Below are 24,032 nucleotides of genomic sequence, written 5' to 3'. Positions count from 1 at the left end.
TAGTATTGTGGAGTAACTACAATGTTGTTGATCCGTCCTCAGTTTTCTCATATCAAAAAAACTCTGTAACTGTTTTAAAATTACCATTGGCCTTGTGGTGAAATCGCTGAGCAGTTTCCTTCCTCTCCAGCAACTGTGTTAGGAAGGACGCCTGTATCTTTATAGTGACTGGGTGTATTGATACACCATCCAAAGCCCAATTAATAACTTTACCATGCTCAAATGAATGTTCAACGTATCCTCTATATTTTTACACATCTAGGGGCAGCAGGTAGCCTAGTGTTTAGAGCGTTGGTCCAGTAGCGAAAGGTTGCTGGATTGAATCCCTGAGCTGACAGGGTGAAAATCTGTCGTTATGCCCCTGAACAAGGCAGTTAACCCACTGTTCCCTGGTCGGCCATTATTGTAAGTAAGAATTTGTTCTTAACAGACTTGCCTAGTTAAATAAAGGTTAAAAAAATCTACAAATGCCTTTCTTTGCAAGGAATTGAAATACCTCCCTGGTCTTTGTGCTTGAAATTCACTACTTGATTGAGGGACCTTAGAGCTTTTTGTATGTGTGAGGTACAGAGATGGAGTAGTCAATAAATATCATGTTGAACACAGAATCAGTCCATGCAACTTATGTGATTTGTTAAGGACATTTTTACTCGTGGACTTATTTAGGCTTGCCATAACAAAGTGGTTGAATTCTTATTGACTCAAGATATTTCAGCTTGACATTTTTCATTGATTTCAAAACATTTCCACAACAGAATATTCCACTTTGACATTATGGGGTATTGTTGTGTAGATCAGTGACAAAAAAATATGAATTGAATCATTTTTAAATTCAGGCTGTAACACAACAAAATGTACATACAACATCAAGCAATTACCAGCCAATAAAATCTCAACTCTCCACCCTTCATCCAAAGCAAACTATAAAGTATAAATACAGTATTTCCCCACTCTCTGCATTCATAACTGATTACACTGTCTCACATGTTCAGCTTCTCAATCATTAATAACAGGAAAAGAAAGGACGGGTCCATTTTCCCACATCAGCTTAGACTGCAGGGCACTTTCCTATTGATTCCACCCCTGATGAGAGATGCTAATGAACCAGGATAAGCAGCTGAGGAGAATAGAGATGAGTCTACTGGCACTGAGTGTGTGTGTGTGTGTGTGTGTGTGTGTGTGTGTGTGTGTGTGTGTGTGTGTGTGTGTGTGTGTGTGTGTGTGTGTGTGTGTGTGTGTGTGTGTGTGTGTGTGTGTGTGTGTGTGTGTGTGTGTGTCTACTGTCACAGCTTGTGCCTCACCTGCGCCGGGCTAATTAATGTTGTCTCTCTCTAACCCCTATTATTCATAGTATTGTATGCATGCATTACCCAGAGATCTCATGTTAGAGAGAGAGAACTTTATGTGGCAATCACGCTGATTGCTTAAATTAAAGCCAATATAGAAATATGTCAACAACTGGCCCCCTATGGATATTCGAGTTTGTGTGAGGAGACTGGAGCCAGAGCATACTGTCATGTTATTTTTAATGATTTATAATTGGTGCGTTCACAGTTAGTAAGTCATAACCGTTGGAACGTTGGTCAAGCCGCTTGCCTCACTATTAGTATTCTGAAAGGGAGTTGAAAATGTCTACCCCACTGTCCATCCATACCAGCATGGAGTTCAGCCTCCTTGAATTATGCATCGATACTGTTATGGCCCTGCAATTTTTTGCAAGCTCTTATGGTTTTTTTTGGCTTGTGTTGTGTACATGTTTGATATGAGCTGCTTATTTTATTGATGTCATTTTCCTCATGTGCCGGTGTGTCTAATACTGATGTGTTGATGCTGCTGACTTGGTCCAGTTCTCTCTTGAAAAATACATCTTTATCGCAACAAAAAAAGGGTCTACCGATTATGAGCAATACACGTTCGATCAACCCAAAGCATTTCCTGTCAATGTATGAGGTGACTGTAAAGTATGAACATTGTTTTTTGGGGTGGTGGCTGTGGACTCTTCTTACCCTTCTGTTGTCCTCTTGGCCAGGTTTCTGTTCTGGACAGAATGGGGCCAAAGCCCCTGCATCGGTCGGGCCCGGCTGGACGGATCAGACCAAGTTATTCTGGTCAACTCTGGAATAGCATGGCCCAACGGGATCTCCATAGACTATGAGGTATATTTAAGCAATAAGCCCTGAGGGGGTTTTGTACATGGCCAATATACCATGGCTAAGGGCTGTTCTTAGGCGAGGCGCCACGCAGAGTACCTGGATACAGCCCATAGTCGTGGTTCAGTATATTGGCCATATACCACAACCCTCCCGAGGTGCCTTATTGCCTTTTTTAGAAACTGCTTACCAACGTAATTAGAACAGTCAACAGTATTTTTTTGTCATACCCGTGGTATACGGTCTGATATACCACTGCTGTCAGCCAATCAGCATTCAGGGCTCGAACCACCCAGTTTATAAAATATAATAATGAATGCCATTTAGCAGATGCTTTTATCCAAAAGAGCTTCTATACATTCATGTCCAAAGTTATTGGCACCCTTGATAAAGATGAGCAAAAAAGACTGAAATAAATCATACAAATACCGAGCTATATTATATGGTATTATTTTCATTTTATTATTATATTATTTCAAAGTAATACAATTGCAAAAAGAGAGATAGATTTTGTTGAATAAGTAAAAAAAATATAAAATCTCAAAAAGATAGGCGTCAAAGTTATTGGCAATCAGTGGGTGCAGGCATTGTATTATTTGTGACGCGAGAGGGAATCAAATCCATGACGTTGATGTTGCTAGCTCCACACTCTTACCCACTGAGCCAAGCAGGAGGACCAGGTGTTTTTGGCCCCCAGAGTGCACACACAGCACTTTAGCCTCCCTCTGATCTTCCTGGCTGAAGTGGCATTACACTCTGCTTTGTGTTATCTTTTTAGAATGATACTCTCCCACCATCATATACATGAAGTTTATTTTCTCAACATTGTATTCTAGGAAAATAAATTATATTGGTGCGACGCCCGCGCCGACAAGATAGAGCGGATCAGCCTTGAGAGCGGAGAGGGCCGGGAGATACTACTGTCATCCTCAGCCAGCAACGCAGCGGATCTGTTTTCAATGGCCGTCTATGGGGCTTACATATACTGGGCTGACAGGTAATTTATTCTTCCAGAAATGTTATAGTATAGTGCAGTCTCTCCAAACAGGCTCCATAGAAGCCTTCGCCAGCTGCTCTACCCTTGTTGGATTAACCACCTGCACCACAAGGTCACTTTAAATACCAATCTAATTGATAGAGAAAAAGGCAGAACATTTAGAAAAGACACCTTCTCTCTATTTAAATTGTGCGTACCTACCTCAATGTCGTCCACAAGGGTAGCTAGGTCCCGTCACCTTCTGTCAGACCAGCTGTCTAGTGTATTTTAATGAGTTCTTCTGTTTTAATTAGTCGAGGACCATTGATTATCCCTGTGTCAAACTTCCTGTTACCTGGTGTCAAGCTCCCTCCTCTTCCTGTTGTGTGTGTGTGTGTGTGTGTGTGTGTGTGTGTGTGTGTGTGTGTGTGTGTGTGTGTGTGTGTGTGTGTGTGTGTGTGTGTGTGTGTGTGTGTGTGTGTGTGCGTGCGTGCGTGCGTGCGTGCGTGCGTGCGTGCGTGCGTGCGTGCATGTGTGCGTGCGTGCATAGGGCTCATGCCAGAGGCTCCATTCGCCGAGGCGTCAAGAGTTATCCAACGGAGGGAGCCATGACTCTGAGGAGTGGCCTGGGAGTCAACTTGAACGATGTCAAAGTCTTTAACCGAGGACGGGAGAAAGGTTGACGTTTCAACTTCATTTTCACATCCTTATTATTTCATGTTCTTACCAGGCTGTCAGTACCTGCGCTTGTTAAGTGTTCTAGAATAGACCCGAGATTAAAGGGCCAATCAGCAGTTGAAACAATAACATCGTTCTTCCCACCACTGTTTCAGTAAAAAGCTGAAGGATGGGGCTGGAAAATTTTTATCACTCTCAAATGCATAAACAGTGCTATGGATGCAAGGATATCCATGATATTCAAATTAGAGTTTATGTTTTAACATTATTTTGTTTATGAACATTGGAGTAAAACAAGCTTATATTTGGGGTTCTGCTGGGGTACAACAGTTAAACTAAGCTTATAAGGCATTTATTAGTTATATTATTCAAGAATCAATAGATACAAATCATTTATTAATATGTCCAAAAATGGATGCAGCAACTGCTGATTGCCCATGTTAATGTGAAGGTATTTCAACCTCTTGCAATACAGAAACGTAATATCTGAATATTGACTAACATTGATACTGCAACTTCATAATGGAATCTTATTCCTTATGGTCAAAACAATACATTTCAGATTGACAGCCAATAAGACTGTGGAGAACCGGACTTGACCTCTGACCTTTGACCCTGTAGTTGACTTCCCTACAGGAACCAATCCGTGCGGCCAAAACAACGGAGGCTGCCGTCAGCTGTGTTTCCACCAGGGCAGTGGGAGGAGGACGTGTTCCTGTGCTCACGGCTACCTGGCTAAAGGTAATCAGTGATCTTGTGTGTTTTCATTCATCTCTTTTATTGCCTCTTGTTTGCTTTTTATTCTTACATTTATTTATTTTTACTGTTAAGTGTGTAGCTTTAAAGTTTGATCTTATTTTTGTGTTTTTTTTCACATCGAATGGTTCTTATTTCAATTCATCACAGTTTCAAAGGTTCAATTACATAATCATTGTCATTTGATTAGACGGTCTCAGCTGTCACCAGTACGATGGCTACCTTCTCTACTCTGAGAGGTCGATCCTGAGGAGCATCCACCTATCAGACGACATCGACCTCAACTCTCCCATCAGGCCCTATGAGAACCATGCCTACTTCAAGAATGTGATAGCGCTGGCCTTTCATCACCAACAACAGGACTCTGGAGGCACCAACCGGATTTTCTATAGTGACGTTCACTTTGGGAATATACAGGTTGTCAATGACGACTGGACTGGACGGAGAGTGATTGTTGAGAGTAAGTTCACTTTGATAAAGTGTGGTATTTGTTTGTCTGCTCATTTATCCATTACTAAATGAATTACTAACTGTTCGAAAAGCTGGAAAATGTTTGGTTTATCATACCTACAGATGTAGGATCTCAATTTGAGTCAATTTGCTACAGCAGGAAAATAATCCTGCATCAACAAGAAATGTGAATTTTTGTAGGGACAAATCAAGTCTGAAATTTCTAAGTGGTAATGACAAACTGTAGTAGCCTTTTTAAACCTCAAATACACTGCTGTGATTAAGTGATTAAGATTCTACATCTGTAGCAAAGAGTAACGGGGGAAGTGGAAATCCTTGTAGAATGTACTTGCATTCTTTTCTCACCTCCTTTCACATTGAATGAGTTCATTATTTTATTTCTGCGCCATACTGTAGCTTCCTCCCTGCCTTCAGAAAGATGAGAGAGAAGACTGAGCAAGTAAAGCTGCTGTTTCAAGTAGTGAACATTTCTTTCCCCCAATTTCAAAAGTCTTCAACTCTCCATTGACAAGAGCTAAAACTGTTACTTGTCGTGTGAAACCAGGGGGATCCCACATAATCTGACTGCCTTTCATGTCCCACTGATGTCAACACTTAGAGGCCGACTGAAGCCTCTTTTGTACGTCTGACGAAACTCTGATCTTTTGCCATTTCTATTGCTTCTGTTGCTGATAGAAAACTATCAAAGACTGCATTGTACAGCAAGATGAGATGTCAGTTGCAATGATTTCAGAAGTGATACATTAAATGTTGTCGAGTTCTACTGGAGATGCATACGATGAAAGGAATGCTATATAGAGAAGCTGTAGGTGTATTCATGTTGTATAAGCCATTTAACAGACATTTTTATCCAAAGACTTACAGTCATGCATACATTTTACGTACGGGTAGTCCCAGGAATTGAACCCACTATCCTGGTGTTGCAAGGGCCGTGCTCTACCAACTGAGCTCGAGAGGACTGGAATTTGGTGTAGGTGTATAAAAGGGTTGGCCTGAGACTTGATGTGGGGTTGATAGTTGGTATTGGCATTTTCTCTCTCATACAGGGGGGCAAATCCATCTTCGTTTGCAGCCAACTGTAATAGGTGATGGATGGCAAACAGGAAGTGATGTCCTGACCCCTTCTGTCCCCTCTGTAAATCACTCCGCAGAAACGTCAAACACCACAGATACGTTCAGTCAGTTCCACCATGACATATTACCTGGTCTATTCACACTGTCAGGGACAGCCGACTACTACTGGCTTTTCCTCTCACTTTTTTCCGGCCATCTAATTCAAATTCCGTCCAACAATCATCAAAATATATGTATTCCATTTCTGTTTCTTTCTGATGTACAAACATGAGAAATAGAGGAAAATAACACATTAAGAGACAGCAATGACAACTAAAACAACAGGGAAATAGACGTATTATTCTATAAAACTTTTGCAGCCCAGACCGATAAATACTGTGATTAAATACACTACATGGCCAAAAGTATGTGGACACCTGCTCGTCGAACATCTCATACCAAAATCATGAGCATTCATATGGAGTTGGTCCCCCCTTTTTTTGCTATAACAACCTCAACTCTTCTGGGAAGGCTTTCCACTAGATGTTGCAACATTGCTGCGGGGACTTGCTTCCATTCAGCCACTAGAGCATTAGTGAGGTCGGGCACTGATGTTGGGCGATTAGGGCTGGCTCGCAGTAGGCGTTCCAATTCATCCCAAAGGTGTTCGAGGTCAGGCCCCCAAACTGTTGCCACAAAGTTGGAAGCACAAAATCATCTCAAATGTAATTGTATGCTGTAGTGTTAATATTTCCCTTCACTAGAACTAAGGGGCCTAGCCCGAACCATGAAAAACAGCCCAAGACAATTATTCCTCCTCCACCAAACTTTACAGTTGGCATTCTGGCAGGTAGCCTTCTCCTGGCATCCGCCAAACCCAGATTCGTCCATCGGGTTGCCAGATGGTGAATGTGATTTATCACTCCAGAGAACGCGTTTCCACTGCTCCAGAGACCAATTGCGGTGAGCTTTACACCACTCCAGCCGACGCTTGGCATTGTGCATGGTGATGTTAGTGTTGTGTGCGGCTGCTCTGCCATGGAAACCCATTTCATGAAGCTACCGACGAACAGTTATTGTGTTGTCATTGCATGCAGAGGCAGTTTGGAACTCGGTAGTGAGTGTTGCAACCTTGGCGGTCCCGTTCTGTGATCTTGTGTGGCCTACCACTTTGCGGCCGAGTCGTTGTTTGCTCCTAGACGTTTCCACTTCACAATAACAGCACTTACAGTTGACAGAGGTTGCTGTAGCAGAGCAGAAATTTGACGAACTGACTTGTTGAAAAGGTGGCATCCTATGTTGTGCCACGTTGATAACATTACTCATATGGTGGGGACTTAAAACTTCCGTATGCTTCGGTTTGGCTGGTGCCTATAGGCGAACTGAACAAGTGTGCTCACGTACTCCGTTAAAAGACTTTGTTTGAAAAATGAGGAAAAAAACAGCAATTGTAATGTTTGCCCATATTGAGACGCCATAGTCAGAATGAATGTAAGAATCTGTCATTCATTTTTACGTTTTTGCCGAGGAGATCTTAGTCACGCAATTTTGCAGTATTTCTCAATGAAAATATTTTCATGAAAACGAGTCGTCTCTTGTTGTCACGACTTCAACCGAGGCAGGCTCTCCTTCCCGTTCGGGTGGCGCTCGGCGGTCGTCGTCACCAGCCTACTAGCTGCCACTGACTCTTTTTCCTCCCCCTCCTTATGTGTTTATTTGTATCACCTGGTTTGAGTTAATTGGTAATTAGTGTGGCTTTATTAGTCAGCCAGCCTGTATGCTTATTTGTGTGGGATTGTTTGTCTGTAGCTGTGGATTTCGGGAGTGGTGTATTGTATTGTATACTGGGTCTGTCTCCCGTATTAGTAGACAGGTGTTTATGACACCCAGTAAGTCCGTGTTGGACATTTTGGTTTGCCGGTTGGGAATTAAAAATCACCGCATTGAAGCTCTGCTGTTCCTGCGTCTGATTTCACACCCCCCGACACCCAGGTCGTTACACTTGTTTAATGACAGCAAACACTTCATGGAGGAATCCCTACTGTTCACCAATCACCGACGAAGGCGTGTAGACTTCAGCTACTGACTTCGGCTTGCTCGAAAAACCCCTTGCCGAAGACCAAAACAAAACAAACAAAATCGTCACAAAATGTCCTCATAATATAAGCACAAACTGTTACGAATTGTTCTGAATGGGAAGCATGAGGACGCCTTTACTCTCATCCTATATAGACATCAGTGGCGGTCAGTGCCGTTTAAGATAAGGGATGACAACAACAAAAAATCATGAGCATGGCCTTATTTCTATTACAGCATATTGGATGACTGTCATTCATATTCCATTCACCCAGGTTAATGTATCATTGGTAGGTTTAGGCAACTATATTGTACTCAAATTGTCCCTATACTCATCATGAGCTTGCTACAACCTAGCCTATGAATGAAAGTTTACAACGTAGGTGCACACAGGTCAAGAGACACATTTGAGGTGACAGACAATGACACATGGACAGCCAGTGACATTCAATACCACCTTGCACACTCGTGCTGATACAGGGTGTAATCATTAGTCCAACTGTTGCAAACGAGAGTTTCTATTGGACAAATTCAGTTATGTTTAACCCTGTTTTGTTCCGTTTGCTTCCATTTAAGAAACGTTTTTCAACAGAATCCGCAAATTGAATTCACCCCTGATCACGCGTAAACACAGTTCACTTTCATAGCAGCCATGTTGTATTCCTTCTTGCATCTATGTGCTCTCCTCCTCTCACCATGTCCCTTTGCTTGTGGACTTCAATGCACAACACATCAGCTGTATGTGACCAGGCGAAAAAACATTTCCAAGGCAAACCTCTACACACAACCTATGTCATTGTCACCATATTAGCTAAAGTAACGTCATGGTCAGCATAGCTAATAGAACTAACCCGTTAGTAAACCTTCCTACGATCATGCAGTAACGTTAGTGTACTGTCAGTAAGCAGTTACACCGGCGGGCCCCGGTGGCAATAAATTAGTCAAACCAAAAGCTTACCTTGACTTGGAAGAGTTCCAGGGTTGTGTTGGAAAGTCATAGCCAGCTAGCTAACACAACCTCCCTCTGTTTGAGCCGGGTGTTTCAGCAGACTGAACTAGTTAGCTGCATTTGCTAGCTAAAAAAGTGAAACAGAAAGTGAAAAAAAATACTTTCTCTTTTTTCCTCTCTTGCTTCTCCTTCATTTTTTTATTTTATGAAATTCACTGTCTTTCTCTCTCTTTGAGTCATCTACTCACCACATTTTATGTACGGCAGTGATAGCTAGTTGCAGCTTATGCTTTCAGTACTAGATTCATTCTCGGATCCTTTGATTGAGTGGATAACATGTCAGTTCAAGCTGCAAGAGCTCTGATAGTTTGGAGGATGTCCTCCAGAAGATGTCATAATTACTGTGTAAGGCTATGGAAGGGTTTGAGAACCACGAGCCTCCTAGATTTTGTATTGAAGTCAATGTACCCAGAGGAGTACAGAAGCTAGCTGTCCTCCGGCTACACCATGATGCTACCCTACAGACTGTTGTTGAGGCTACTGTAGACCTTTTTTAAATATTTTATAATTTTTTATTTTATGAAATTCACTGAGTAGGGTGGTCCTCCCCTTCTTCCTCTGAGGAGCCTCCACTGATAAACATATAGTGAAAATCAATGTCAATAGATGGATATGACATTTCTTCTGTATGTCCATCTGATATAATGTTTTAGGAGGAATCAGCTGAACACACACACACACACACACACACACACACACACACACACACACACACACACACACACACACACACACACACACACACACACAGACGCCTCGGAGGTGTTGCAGTATAGTTCCCTAATGCACATAGACAGCAGATCCCCGTCACCCCATAGCCCCTGTAGCTTCTGTGTAGTAGGCGAGGCTCCATGCTGACTTGGCTCAAATATATCTCACTGACCAGGAACGGGGAAGGAAGATCGATCAAAATCACAGAGGGGGTTGGATGTTGGAGAGGGAAGGCAATAATGGTTGTCCTTATAAGAGGCTAGCTCATGGAGAAAGCACCAGCACTACTCCCATATAATGATTAACGAATATGATAATTAAGCATCTCCTAAAATAATATTTTTGTCAACCATATAGGCCTATCCCTTGTCCAAACAAGTGTGTGATATTACCCTATTTGCAGAATTTATTCTGAATACATTTGGGCAGATGAAGAGAATATGATTTTTTCGCTTGTTTAAAGATTTCTTAGTGGTATTGCCTGTTTGTACACTGGCTGTGTTCTCAATTATTTGTATTACTTTTCTTTTTTACTGGTAGTGAATGTTGATTTTTATGTCCTAGTCTGTGCTATTGTCAGTGAACAGTCTTCTATTGTTCATCTCTTAGCACAGTGGGACATCTTTACACCTGCCTAGGCTCGTTAGGTTCCATTCAAAAGAGTTTGGCATTGATTTATCTTTCAGGAAGAAACTCTACTGTTCGCTACAGCGGAATATGAAATATATTCACGGGGATATCCAGGTGTATCCCGATGAAGGTTATCCACATTCAGACCCAACCAGTTTAAAATCAAAGTATTCACAAGTGTGTTGATCGCTACCCAGTACAGCTGACCACTGGATTCTTTCATGCCTAAATGCATTGTGTGGAAACCTCCACGACACCACCACATGAGACAACCTTTACAAGGTGTGCCAGATATCTCTCTCTCTCTCTCTATATATATATATACAGTTGAAGTAGCAAGTTTACATACACTTAAGTTGGAGTCATTAAAACAAATTTTTCAACTACTCCACACATTTCTTGTTAAACAAACTATAGTTTTGGCAAGTCGGTTAGGACATCTACTTTGTGCATGACACAAGTAATCTTTCCAACAATTATTTACAGACAGATTATTTCTCTTATAATTCACTGTATCACAATTCCAGTGGGTCAGACGTTTACATACACTAAGTTGACTATGCCTTTAAACAGCCTGGAAAATTCCAGAAAATGATGTCATGGCTTTAGAAGCTTCTGATATGCTAATTGACATCATTTGAGTCAATTGGAGGTGTACCTGTGGATGTATTTCAAGGCCGACCTTCAAACTGAGTGCCTCTTTGCTTGACATCATGGGAAAATCAAAAGAAATCAGCCAAGACCTCAGAAAAAAAATTGTAGACCTCCACAAGTCTGGTTCATCCTTGGGAGCAATTTCCAAATGCCTGAAGGTACCACGTTCATCTGTACAAACAATAGTACGCAACTATAAACACCATGGGACCACGCAGCTGTCATACCGCTCAGGAAGGAGACGCATTCTGTCTCCTAGAGATGAACGTACTTTGGTGCGAAAAGTACAAATCATTCCCAGAACAACAGCAAAGGACCTTGTGAAGATGCTGGAGGAAACAGGTTGTGGTGGATGAATCAGAATTAGTTGTCTAACATAGATAATTAAGATGTCTTATCTGCATAAGATGCTTATGTGATATACTTGTTGTTAGAATGTATCCCTTCGGACTCTGGTGTTGGCAGTTGCACTTCCTCCCTCAGCTGGGGCTCAGTCACCTGGGGCTCAGTCACCTGGGGCTCAGTCACCTGGGGCCCAGAGAGGGGAGTGGTCAGGCTTGTCTTTCACATGTCCCTGGTGCTATGCAGAATATCAGAAAGGGAAGAGGACAGGAGGGAACATTGTCTTCATATGTAAATGTATCTGTTAAACCATGTGAAGGGATGGTGTGATTAATGGGGAACCAATTACTGGTTTCCACAATGTCTGTGTGCCTGTCACTCCCTCCTTTGGCCTTGGAGGATGTGTGGGGTAGTGTCTAGAGTTGACAATTGTTTTATGCCATTGGATGAGTTGGTGTTTTTGTGCCAGGAGTAACAGGAACAAGATAGCAACCTCGTCTTAGGGGCCAAACTGAACGATAATTGATAGCGAATGCTATCTGGCTACGGGATACTCCTTTCTCATTTATAAAGTCTCACTTTGTGAACTGTTCCTAATATCTGTGGTTTGTTACGTCGACTAGGGGGTGGATCTTTGATATAAAATATCTCAGTAGCCCTTGTGTAACGGTCGTCATATTTTTCCTCGAATGAGGAGAGGCGAGAAGGATTGGACCAAAATGCAGCGTAGGTGGAATACATGATGATTTTAATAATAATAACGAAGACGAAAATATACTTGAGCAAACTACAAAACAATAAACGAAGTCAACAGACCTGAACAAACAAACTTACATAATAACACGAAGAACGCACGAACAGGAACAGACTACATACACGAACGAAAACGAAACAGTCCCGTGTGGTGCGACATAGACAGACACGGAAGACAATCACCCACAAACAAACAGTGAGAACAGCCTACCTTAATATGATTCTCAATCAGAGGAAACGTCAAACACCTGCCTCTAATTGAGAACCATATCAGGCAACACATTAAACCCAACATAGAAACACAATACATAGAATGCCCACCCCAACTCACGCCATGACCAACTCAACACATACAAAAACAATGGAAAACAGGTCAGGAACGTGACACCTTGTGTTGCCACTCTCAACGGATCATTAGAAATAGTGAATCGTTGAAAGTCATTGCTGTTGCAAAGCTCTTATTTTTTAAGATTTAGTTGAAGTATAACTCTGACTTGTGTGATAAGTTTGTCTCTCCTCATTTGATAGTAAAGAAATTAGCCACCACAAGGTACAAGAGTATCTATGTCCACAGTAAAACGAGTCCTATATCAACATAACCTGAAAGAACGCTGAGCTATGAAGAAGCCACTGCTCCAAAACCACCATAAAAAAGCCAGACTACGGTTTGCAACTGCACATGGGGCAAGATCATACGTTTTGGAGAAATGTCCTCTGGTCTGATGAAACAAAAATAGAACTGTTTGGACATAATGACCATCGTTATATTTGGAGAAAAAATGGGGACGCTTGCAAGCCGAAGAACACCATGAAGCACAGGGGTGGCAGCATCCTGTTGTGGGGGTGCTTTGCTGCAGGAGGGACTGTTGCACTTCACAAAATAGATGGTATCATGAGGAATGTAAAATGATGTGGATATATTGAAGCAACATCTCAAGACATCAGTCAGGAAGTTAAAGCTTGGTCGCAAATGGGTCTTCCAAATAGACAATGACCCCAAGCATACTTCCAAAGTTGTGGCAAAATGGCTTAAGGACAGCAAAGGAAAGGTATTGGAGTGGCCATCACAAAGCCCTGTCCTCAATCCTATATAAAATGTGTGGTCAGAACTGAAAAAGCGTGTGCGAACAAGGAGGCCTACAAAACTGACTCAGTTACACCAGCTCTGTCAGGTTTAATGGCCCAAAATTCAACCAACTTATTGTGGGCAGCTTGTGGAAGGCTCCCCGAAACGTTTGACCTAAGTTAAACAATTTAAAGGCAGTGCTACCAAACACTAATTGAGTGAATGTAAACTTCTGACCCACTGGAAATGTGATGAAAGAAATAAAAGCTGAAAAAAATAATTCTCTCTACTATTATTCTGACATTTCACATTCTCAAAATAAAGTGGTGATCCTAACTGACCTAAGACAGGAAATTAAATATCAGGAAAACTGAGTTTAAATATATTTGGCTAAGGTGTATGTAAACTTCCAACTTCAACTATATATATATACACTGCTCAAAAAAATAAAGGGAACACTTAAACAACACAATGTAACTCCAAGTCAATCACACTTCTGTGAAATCAAACTGTCCACTTAGGAAGCAACACTGATTGACAATAAATTTCACATGCTGTTGTACAAATGGAATAGACAAAAGGTGGAAATTATAGGCAATTAGCAAGACACCCCCCAAAACAGGAGTGATTCTGCAGGTGGTGACCACAGACCACTTCTCAGTTCCTATGCTTCCTGGCTGATGTTTTGGTCACTTTTGAATGCTGGCGGTGCTCTCACTCTAGTGGTAGCATGAGAAGGAGTCTACAACCCACACAAGTGGCTCAGGTAGTGCAGTTCATCCAGGATGGCACATCAATGCGAACTGTGGCAAAAAGGTTTGCTGTGTCTGTCAGCGTAGTGTCCAGAGCATGCAGGCGCTACCAGGAGACAGGCCAGTACATCAGGAGACGTGGAGGAGGCCGTAGGAGGGCAACAACCCAGCAGCAGGACCGGTACCTCCGCCTTAGTGCAAGGAGGTGCACTGCCAGAGCCCTGCAAAATGACCTCCAGCAGGCCACAAATGTGCATGTGTCAGCATATGGTCTCACAAGGGGTCTGAGGATCTCATCTCGGTACCTAATGGCAGTCAGGCTACCTCTGGCGAGCACATGGAGGGCTGTGCGGCCCCACAAAGAAATGCCACCCCACACCATTACTGACCCATCGCCAAACCGGTCATGCTGGAGGATGTTGCAGGCAGCAGAACGTTCTCCACGGAGTCTCCAGACTCTGTCACGTCTGTCACATGTGCTCATGTGCTCAGTGTGAACCTGCTTTCATCTGTGAAGAGCACAGGGCGCCAGTGGCGAATTTGCCAATCTTGGTGTTCTCTGGCAAATGCCAAACGTCCTGCACGGTGTTGGGCTGTAAGCACAACCCCCACCTGTGGACGTCGGGCCCTCATACCACCCTCATGGAGTCTGTTTCTGACCGTTTGAGCAGACACATGCACATTTGTGGCCTGCTGGAGGTCATTTTGCAGGGCGCTGGCAGTGCACCTCCTTGCACAAAGGCGGAGGTAGCGGTCCTGCTGCTGGGTTGTTGCCCTCCTACGGCCTCTTCCACGTCTCCTGATGTACTGGCCTGTCTCCTGGTAGCGCCTGCATGCTCTGGACACTACGCTGACAGACACAGCAAACCTTTTTGCCACAGTTCGCATTGATGTGCCATCCTGCATGAACTGCACTACCTGAGCCACTTGTGTGGGTTGTAGACTCCGTCTCATGCTACCACTAGAGTGAGAGCACCGCCAGCATTCAAAAGTGACCAAAACATCAGCCAGGAAGCATAGGACCTGAGAAGTGGTCTGTGGTCACCACCTGCAGAATCACTCCTGTTTTGGGGGGTGTCTTGCTAATTGCCTATAATTTCCACCTTTTGTCTATTCCATTTGCACAACAGCATGTGAAATTTACTGTCAATCAGTGTTGCTTCCTAAGTGGACAGTTTGATTTCACAGAAGTGTTTTTGACTTGGAGTTACATTGTGTTGTTTAAGTGTTCCCTTTTAATTTTTTGAGCAGTGTATATATATATATATATATATATATGTTCTTTTTTTGCTGAGTATACTCCCTTTTTCAGGACCCTGTCTTTCAAAGATAATTCAAAAAAATCCAAATAACTTCACAGATCTTCATTGGAAAGGGTTTTAAACACTGTTTGCCATGCTTGTTCAATGAACCATAAACAGTTAATGAACATGCATCTGTGGAATGGTCATTAAGACACTAACAGCTTACAGACGGTAGGTAATTAAGGTCACAGTTATCAAAACTTAGGACACTAAAGAGGCCTTTCTACTGACTCTGAAAAACATCAAAAGAAAGATGCCCAGGGTCCCTGCTCGTCTGCGTGAACGTGCCTTAGGCATGCTGCAAGGAGGCATGAGGACTGCAGATGTGGCCAGGGCAATAAATTGCAATGTCCGTACTGTGAGACGCCTAAGACAGCGCTACAGGGAGACAGGATTGACAGCTGATCATCCTCGTAGTGGCAGACCACGTGTAACAACACCTGCACAGGATCGGTACATCCGAACATCACACCTGCGGGACAGGTGCAGGATGGCAACAACAACTGCCCGAGTTACACCAGGAACGCACAATCCCTCACTCAATGCTCAGACTGTTGGCAATAGGCTGAGAGAGGCTGGACTGAGGGCTTGTAGGCCTGTTGTCAGGCAGGTCCTCACAAGACATCACCGGCCACAACATCGCCTATGGGCACAAACCCACCGTGGCTGGACCAGACAGGACTGGCAAAAAGTGCTCTTCACTGACAAGTCACGGTTTTGTCTCACCAGGGGTGATGGTCGGATTCGCGTTTATCGTTGAAGGAATGAGCGTTACACCGAGGCCTGTACTTTGGAGCGGGATCGATTTGGAGGTGGAGCGTCCGTCATTGTCTGGGGCGGTGTGTCACTGCATCATAGGACTGAGCTTGTTGTCATTGCAGACAATCTCAACGCTGTGCGTTACAGGGAAGACATCCTCCTCCCTCATGTGGTACCCTTCCTGCAGGCTCACCCTGACATGACCCTCCAGCATGACAATGCCACCAGCCATACTGCTTATTCTTTGCGTGATTTCCTGCAAGACAGGAATGTCACTGTTCTGCCATGGCCAGCGAAGAGCCCGGATCTTAATCCTATTGAGCACGTCTGGGACCTGTTGGATCGGAGGGTGAGGACCATTCCCCCCAGAAATGTCCGGGAACTTGCAGGTGCCTTGGTGGAAGAGTGGGGTAACATCTCACAGCAAGAACTGACAAATCTGGTGCAGTCCATGAGGAGGAGAAGCACTGCAGTACTTAATGCAGCTGGTGGCCACATCAGATACTGACTGTTACTTTTGAATTTGACCCCCCCCTTTGTTCAGGGACACATTATTCAAGTTCTGTTAGTCACATGTCTGTGCAATTTGTTCAGTTTGTCTCAGTTGTTGAAACTTGTTATGTTCAAACAAATATTTACACATGTTAAGCTGGCTGAAAATAAACGCAGTTGACGTTTCTTTTTTTGCTGAGTTTATATATTCTTACTTTACCATGAAAGAAAAGACAAATCCGCTCTCCGCGTTGGACAGTATCACGTGTGTTTGTTGAGTTCTTCTTACTCAACCAAAAGTCAGATAATGTTATTCAGTGTTTGTCAATGTTATATTCAGTGTTATAAACTGGGTGGTTTGAGCCCTGAATGCTGATTGGCTGAAAGCTGTGGTATATCAGACCGTACACCACGGGTATGACAAAAAAATACTTTTAACTGTTTTAATTATGTTGGTAACCAGTTTATAATATCTTATTTATTTATAATCTACATCTGTGTAGATGTGGGGTCAGTGGAGGGCCTAGCGTACCATGGAGCCTGGGACTCGCTTTATTGGACCAGCTCCACCACAGCCACCGTCAGCAGACACAGCCTGGACCAGAGCCTCCCCGGGGCCTTCACCAGAGAGGCTGTGGTCACACTGGCAGAGGACGACCACCCACATAACCTGGCTCTGGAGGAGTGTCAGAAGTAGGTGTTAAAACTTCCCTGCACCTATTGTCTTATACACACTTACATACCCTTATTGGCATTCAGTAGATGCTCACTTGGGTATATGGGTTGTGTTATGTACTCAGTTAGCAAATCTATTGAAAACTTCTGCTATCAGGGGAATGCGGTTTATAACTGCTTCTGTGTCAGAAGTGTTCGATCACCATTCGTTACTGATCATAATGTCTTACGGTGGATGGTTCTTTTATGTTTTCTCTGCCTCCCTTTTATCACCGGTTTTCCTTCCCAAGAACATGAGGCGTTCTTAAAAATGTGTCAATTATTTTGCTTTAGAATGAGAGGATCGAAACACGTTTATATCTATAGAAAATAGAGATAGGAAAAAGCATATTTGCGTTTTCCTGGAAACATGTTTTTTTTTTTTTTATGGAGATAATCATTCAGTGTAGACTCTGATGGTTGACGGATGTTTACAATATATTGAATGGAGGTGCATCCCATCCGTTTGCTTCTGTGAACGTCTCACTAGTGTTTTTGTTTTCACTGCTGACCCAGCCTGATGTTCTGGACTAACTGGAATGAACTGCACCCCAGCATTATGAGATCCACCCTGTCGGGAAACAATATCCAGAGTGTCGTCACCACAGACATCCTCACACCTAATGGACTCACCATCGACCACACCGCTGAGAAACTCTTCTTCTCCGATGGCAGTCTGGGAAAGATTGAACGATGTGAATACGATGGCTCACACAGATATGTAAGGAGAAAAGAAAAAATAAATATACTGTATGTTATTCTGAATAGAATGATTATGTCTTGTACAATCTTAGACAAAAAGATGCTATCTAGAACCTTGAAAGCTTCTTTGGCTGTCCCCATAGGAAAACCCCATGAAGAACCCTTTATGGTTCCTTGTAGAACCCTTTTGGTTCCAGGTAGAACCCTTTTGGGTTTCATGAAGAACCATTTGTACAGAGGGTTCTACCTGGAACCAAAAAGGGCTATCCTATGGGGGCAGTTGAAGAACCTTTTTGGAAACCTTTTTTCTAAGAGTGTACCATCAGATTTGGAAATTATTCCAGCTGTCTCATACCTCTTCTCATGCTTGAGTATGTGACGTCCAAGGTTCTGTTGATGTATTTCAATCGAAATTAATATGACTTAACTAATGACTCAAACATGAGCATAAAACACAATTTTCTTATTCCGTTCATTCTGTAGGTGATTGTGAAGTCAGGTCCAGGAACCTTCTTTGGCCTGGCAATCTATGGGAACTTCCTGTTCTGGTCTGATTGGGTACGGAGGGCGGTGGTACGCTCCAATAAGTACACAGGTGGCGACATCAAGGTCCTCAGAGCCGACATCCCCAACCAGCCAATGGGAATTGTTGCAGTTTCCAACAACACCAACAATTGTAAGTGAATTCTATACAGTACATCAAAGCAAAACTCACTTGTCAACACAGAGTCTTCTATACATCGCAACCTGTGATGGTTTGCATGTGGTTACAACCCTGTGTAGCTGAGTTTGATTATTTGGCATGAACGTTATACAAGACTTCCTATAGCCCCACCTGCCCTCCCTGATTAATTACCACTCGATGTAAATCTGTTATTGAATAAACAACTCCAAAAATCCCAACCCCCAGTGCCATAAACTACCCCATGCTGCCTGGCCTGTGCTTCACCAGAATCCAAGCTTGGCACAGTGCTTCAGCTGAATCTGTACCATTCGAGCAGAGAAATATATCCTCTCTCTCTCGCTCTCTCTCTTTCTCTCTCTCGCTCTTTCTCTCTCTCTCTCTCTCTCTCTCTCTCTCTCTCTCTCTGACTGAAAAGAGCAGACGTTTGGGTACTAAGGGGGCAGCATGATGGCATGGTTTATAGCTTACCTCTCCATACCACTGTCCGAGCCAAACGCAGTTCAAAGAGGGTCCCCAACAGAGAAGTCTACCTTTTTACCACACCACTGACCTTGAAAAGTTTTCAGTGCTTGATTTCAAATATTTGGAAGCTGAAACTCTTTATGGGAGGCACTGCAAGTAGGAAGTAAAGCATGGCATTTGGATTATAAAAAAATGGAACAATATACTGTCCTGTTTATTTGGAGGTTGATGTGTGTTTTCTGTAAGATGATGTACTACAGTACCCATAATGCTCTTTTTTTCCAGGTGAACTGTCCCCTTGCACAGTGCTGAACGGTGGATGTCATGACCTTTGTCTTGTGACCCCTCACGGCACAGTCAACTGTAGCTGCAGAGGAGAGAGACTACTGCTGGAAGATAACAGATGTGTATGTAAGTCTAGTACCTTGTCTTTTCCCCTCTAAATCATTGGGAAACAGCATCCGGCTCAAAGGACCATGTGAAAGTCTTGCTAATAGACAATAGGCACCTGTTACTGTCAGATGAAGCAATGTGAGGGGCATTGAAGAAGTATGTTTGTTGGAGACTGTCTGGGAGGGATATAGCAGAAAGCAGACCCTTCTGTTTGGATGAGGAATCAATCAGAAACATATTGATTTTCTCTTCTTTTTGCAGCTGAGAACTCCTCCTGTAATATCCACGTTGAGTTTGAGTGTGGGAACGGGGAGTGTATCGACTATCAGCTGACATGTGACGGAATAGCACACTGCAAAGACAAGTCGGATGAGAAAATGCAATACTGTGGTGAGTAAACACCATATATGTGTTACTGTACTAGTTCACCAGTGCTCAGATGAAAATCCCTACCGAGCCCCCGCCGGGTTCTTGTCCAGTAGAATGAGTTCAGACTCGCTCACTTCCTGAAATCCACGAAGGAGAAGAGGAACACTATTAAAGTGGATGTCATGTAATCCCTTTGGTCGAATCTCTTCCTAAAGTGTCTTTTTATCTCTTTCGTTTTTTCTTCCTCTCCCTCTTTACTCCTCTTCCTCTCTTCCAGATAACAGAAACTGCAGACGGGGCTTCAAGAGCTGCTATAACCAGCGCTGTGTGGCCAATAGGCGGGTTTGTGACGGGGTCAACGACTGTGGAGATAATTCCGACGAGGTTTATTGTAACAGTGAGTAATAAGAATCGGATGAATATTACATGCCCAGTCTGACAGACAACATAATCTGTGTTACATTATTACTGTATAAACGAATAAATAGCTTTAGGGTAAACTCCTGTCCCTCCCGTTAGATTTCATAGAGGAACCAAAGAGATGGATTTCAAATACAACATATTTCCACCCCTCGCTTCTTCATCTTTTTCTTTTCGGCCCTGTATTTTCTCTCCAGATTCCACGTGCTCTGGCTCAGACTGGCGTTGTCTGAACGGGGTTTGTATTCCGGCCTCGGCCCGCTGCAATCAGATCATCGACTGTCCCGATGCCTCAGATGAGAAGAACTGCAGTAAGATAAGCCTTTGTTAAAGCGCCATGCCGTATCTTTGTTACGGCGCTACACTATCTTTGTTAAGGCGCTACACTATCTTTGTTAAGGCCCAACAATATTACCTTTCCCTACAGCTGGTCTGTAGGCTAGCCTGGTCATGTGTGTTTTTAATGTTAGATAAAATAGACGATGGAAGATCCGCTCCCCGGAATTTGAAGTTATTTTTTAGTTGTTATTAATATCAGGGCACTACACTATTATAGATACGACAATGTATAGCCAGGAATACCAATCGCTAACCTTAGCCTTTGGATATGCCGGTCGAATGCCCACCTCCTTTAGGCAACACAGGCTGCTTGGATTACTACATGCTGGGGGTGAAGGAGACAGTGTTCGTCAGCTGCAACTCTACCTCCCTCTGTGTCCAACCCTCCTGGATATGTGATGGCGCCAACGACTGCGGGGATTATGCAGATGAAACCAACTGCCGGAGTAGGTTTTTTCCTTCCTTATTCTCTCTTCTGTGATGCGAGTTCTGTCGGCTACTGTTGACGTGGCCGTGTACCAGACAGACACCAGGCCTAGTGGAATGCATTTGAAGATACTTTGAAAATAACAAATGATTGTTCTGAATGTATCTCGGCTTCTGGTTTCTCCCCAGCTCCTTCCCTCAGAAAGAGATGTGAGGAAGGCCATTTTGCTTGCCCAAGTGGGAACTGCATCCACGCTGTCTGGCTGTGTGACGGAGTGAAAGACTGTGAAGACGGAGCAGATGAATTCCAGTGTGGTGTGATAGACATCTTTCTATAGTATTTATTTACATGACATTTCTTTCAGCAAGCACATTGCGCTGATTTGTGTCCCACTGACACTGATGAGAGAGTCTAAATCGTTCAAATGACTCTGTTCAAAGGAACGATTGGATCGTTACGTTGCAGGAAGTGTTGACAAAGTTCGAGGTGGCCAAATATAACGGAGAAGTTCTAGGTTCAACAGCTTCCCGTCTTGTCCTGTATCCTCTGATGTGTCTGGTCAATACATTCGGTCAATACGGCCAGATAAGAAGATAAGATAACCCAGTGTTGGTGGTTCGTTCATGTGGGTCATTAAAGGAAACAATCAAGGGGTGTCTCCTGCCGAGTCCAATGTTTCCATCCCTGATTCGACCCCCATGTGGAAATCTCCCACAATCACTGTTCAAAGCCTCTCCTGAGGAATACTGACAGACGGAGACGTTTCACTCCTGCTGTTGGTTCATCAGGGCAGAGCAGTAGACTATGATGTCCTAACGCAAACAGAATAGCAATAGCAAATATCCTATGCATATTTGTTGTGGATTTGCTCGTCGTCTGTGTATTTGAACGAGTCCCAGCCAGTAGCGGTTGGATGCGCACACCGTGTTGTTGGTGCCCGCTGTTTGTGTGGCTAGTTCACACTGACCTTGTCCATACAGCCACACAGTCACTGTTCACGGTTGCTCTCTGAATGCCCAAGGAGCAAAGGAAGCAGCTCCGCAGTGTCATCATAAAATTGATGTGGAATGCAAACAAATAAACAGACAATTCTTTCTCTCTCTTTCTTTATCTCTCTCCCTCTCTCATCTCTCGCTCTCGCTCCCTCTTTCTCTCTCTATCCCTCTCTCATCTCTCCCTCTTTCATCTCCCTCCTCTCTCTCCCTCTTTCTCTCTCTCTCTCATCTCTCCCTCTTTCACCTCCCTCTCTCTCTCTCTCTCTCTCTCGCTCTCTCGCTCTCCCTCTCTCATCTCTCTCATCTCTCCCTCTTTCATCTCCCTCTTCTCTCTCCCTCTTTCTCTCTCTCTCTCTCTCTCTCTCTCTCTCTCTCGCTCTCCCTCTCTCCCTCTCTCATCTCTCTCATCTCTCCCTCTTTCATCTCCCTCTTCTCTCTCCCTCTTTCTCTCTCTCTCTCGCTCTCTCTCTTTCTCTCTCTCTCTCTTTCTCTCCCTCTCTCTCTCTTTCTCTCTCTCTCTCTCTCTCTGTCTGCTTGCTAAGGCTGAATTCTTTTTACCTCACTTGGCACTCCTTTGTACATGGTTTGACTGTAAGGCAAGCGTTACTTTGAAAGTGCTTACGACTGAGAGAATGGTTTTGCCACGTTGGTGTATCTAATTTCACAGATGACATTGATAAAGTGATATAATTTTCCACCTGCATTAGAATAATTTGCTTCAAAATTGGTTACCTTCACCTCCGTATGTGATATTATTTTCTTCACCTTTTCTGTACAAAAACCTACCTTCTCTCTTGTATGTGACTTGACTGCAATTTGATATTACTCTATAACAGTTGAAACCTGGACCCATTTGGACTTTGCACACATACACTACTGTACTAAATCTTTCATTTATCACTGCTCTCTGCATGGTTAATTGTGAAGATGTTTACATACTTCCTGTCCCAATGAAATACCATATAATATGTTATATTTAATTTGGTCTAGACTTGTCCTGCCTGTGGAACCAGTTTGCCTGCTCTAAGAACAAGTGCATAGCCAAGCAGTGGCTTTGTGACGGAGAGGACGACTGTGGGGATGGATTGGACGAGAGCGCAGAGATCTGTGGTAAAAAACACGCCTGAATTTATTTACATTATGTTGACACAAATGTGTGTAGAAAATGTAGATAACAGCCATAAATCAACATCAAAGGGACAGGGAAAGGGGCCTCCCGAGTTGCGCTGCGGTCTAAGGCACTGCATTGCGGTGTTTGAGACGTCACTACAGATCCGGGTTCGTCCCGGGCTGTGTTGCTGCCGGCTGCGCCCGGGAGACCCATGAGGCGGCGCACAATTGGCCCAGCATCGTCCGGGTTAGGGGAGGGTTTGGCCGGCTGGGATGTCCTTGTCCCATCATGCACTAGCGACTCGTTGTGGAAGCCTGGCGCATGCACGCTGACTTCGGTTGCCAGCTGTACGGTGTTTCCTCCGACACAATGTTGCAGCTGGCTTCTGGGTTAAGTGGGTAGTGTGTCAAGAAGCAGTGCAGCTTGGCGAGGTCATGTTTCGGAGGACACATGGCTCTCGACCTTAATCTCTCCAGAGTCCGTACGGGGAGTTGCAGCGATGGGACAAGACTGTAACTACTAATTGGGTATTGCAAAAAAGGGGTAAAAAGTACACCAAAAAAGGGCCAGGGAAAGATTAATTTGACATTTTATGAGATAAATTCTTGTTGGATATCACGAAATTGGGGAGAAAAAGGCATAAAAAGTACAACAACAAAAAAAGAGACAGGGAAAGATTCATTTAAGATATTTGACATTTTATGAGATACATCCTTGGATATATGGATGAGCAATTTGCTACAAACAGAGATATGGATTTCATGTTTTTCAGTAATATTTGCA

The 24,032-nt window shown here is 43.5% G+C and overlaps 1 protein-coding gene across 7 annotated transcripts in view; it reads left to right on the top strand.

Annotated features, from left to right (window-relative positions):
• LOC129840671 (low-density lipoprotein receptor-related protein 1B-like) overlaps positions 1-24,032 on the top strand; it is a 202,929-nt gene that overhangs the window by 104,786 nt on the left and 74,111 nt on the right. For all 7 annotated transcript variants that reach the window (XM_055908708.1, XM_055908710.1, XM_055908707.1 and 4 more), the window contains exons 37-51: positions 2,030-2,156; positions 2,987-3,147; positions 3,677-3,804; positions 4,441-4,545; positions 4,751-5,020; positions 17,136-17,325; positions 17,863-18,067; positions 18,532-18,724; positions 19,481-19,606; positions 19,850-19,978; positions 20,235-20,354; positions 20,575-20,688; positions 21,013-21,162; positions 21,332-21,457; positions 23,129-23,248. In XM_055908708.1, the coding sequence (XP_055764683.1) occupies positions 2,030-2,156; positions 2,987-3,147; positions 3,677-3,804; positions 4,441-4,545; positions 4,751-5,020; positions 17,136-17,325; positions 17,863-18,067; positions 18,532-18,724; positions 19,481-19,606; positions 19,850-19,978; positions 20,235-20,354; positions 20,575-20,688; positions 21,013-21,162; positions 21,332-21,457; positions 23,129-23,248 (2,264 nt within the window). The remainder of the gene's footprint in view (positions 1-2,029; positions 2,157-2,986; positions 3,148-3,676; positions 3,805-4,440; positions 4,546-4,750; positions 5,021-17,135; positions 17,326-17,862; positions 18,068-18,531; positions 18,725-19,480; positions 19,607-19,849; positions 19,979-20,234; positions 20,355-20,574; positions 20,689-21,012; positions 21,163-21,331; positions 21,458-23,128; positions 23,249-24,032) is intronic.

Source organism: Salvelinus fontinalis, chromosome 41 (assembly GCF_029448725.1).
Source record: "Salvelinus fontinalis isolate EN_2023a chromosome 41, ASM2944872v1, whole genome shotgun sequence".
NCBI classification, from domain to species: Eukaryota; Metazoa; Chordata; class Actinopteri; order Salmoniformes; family Salmonidae; genus Salvelinus; species Salvelinus fontinalis.
The sequence above is the reverse complement of the archived record's forward strand: the minus strand, read 5'-3'. Positions and strand labels throughout refer to the sequence as shown.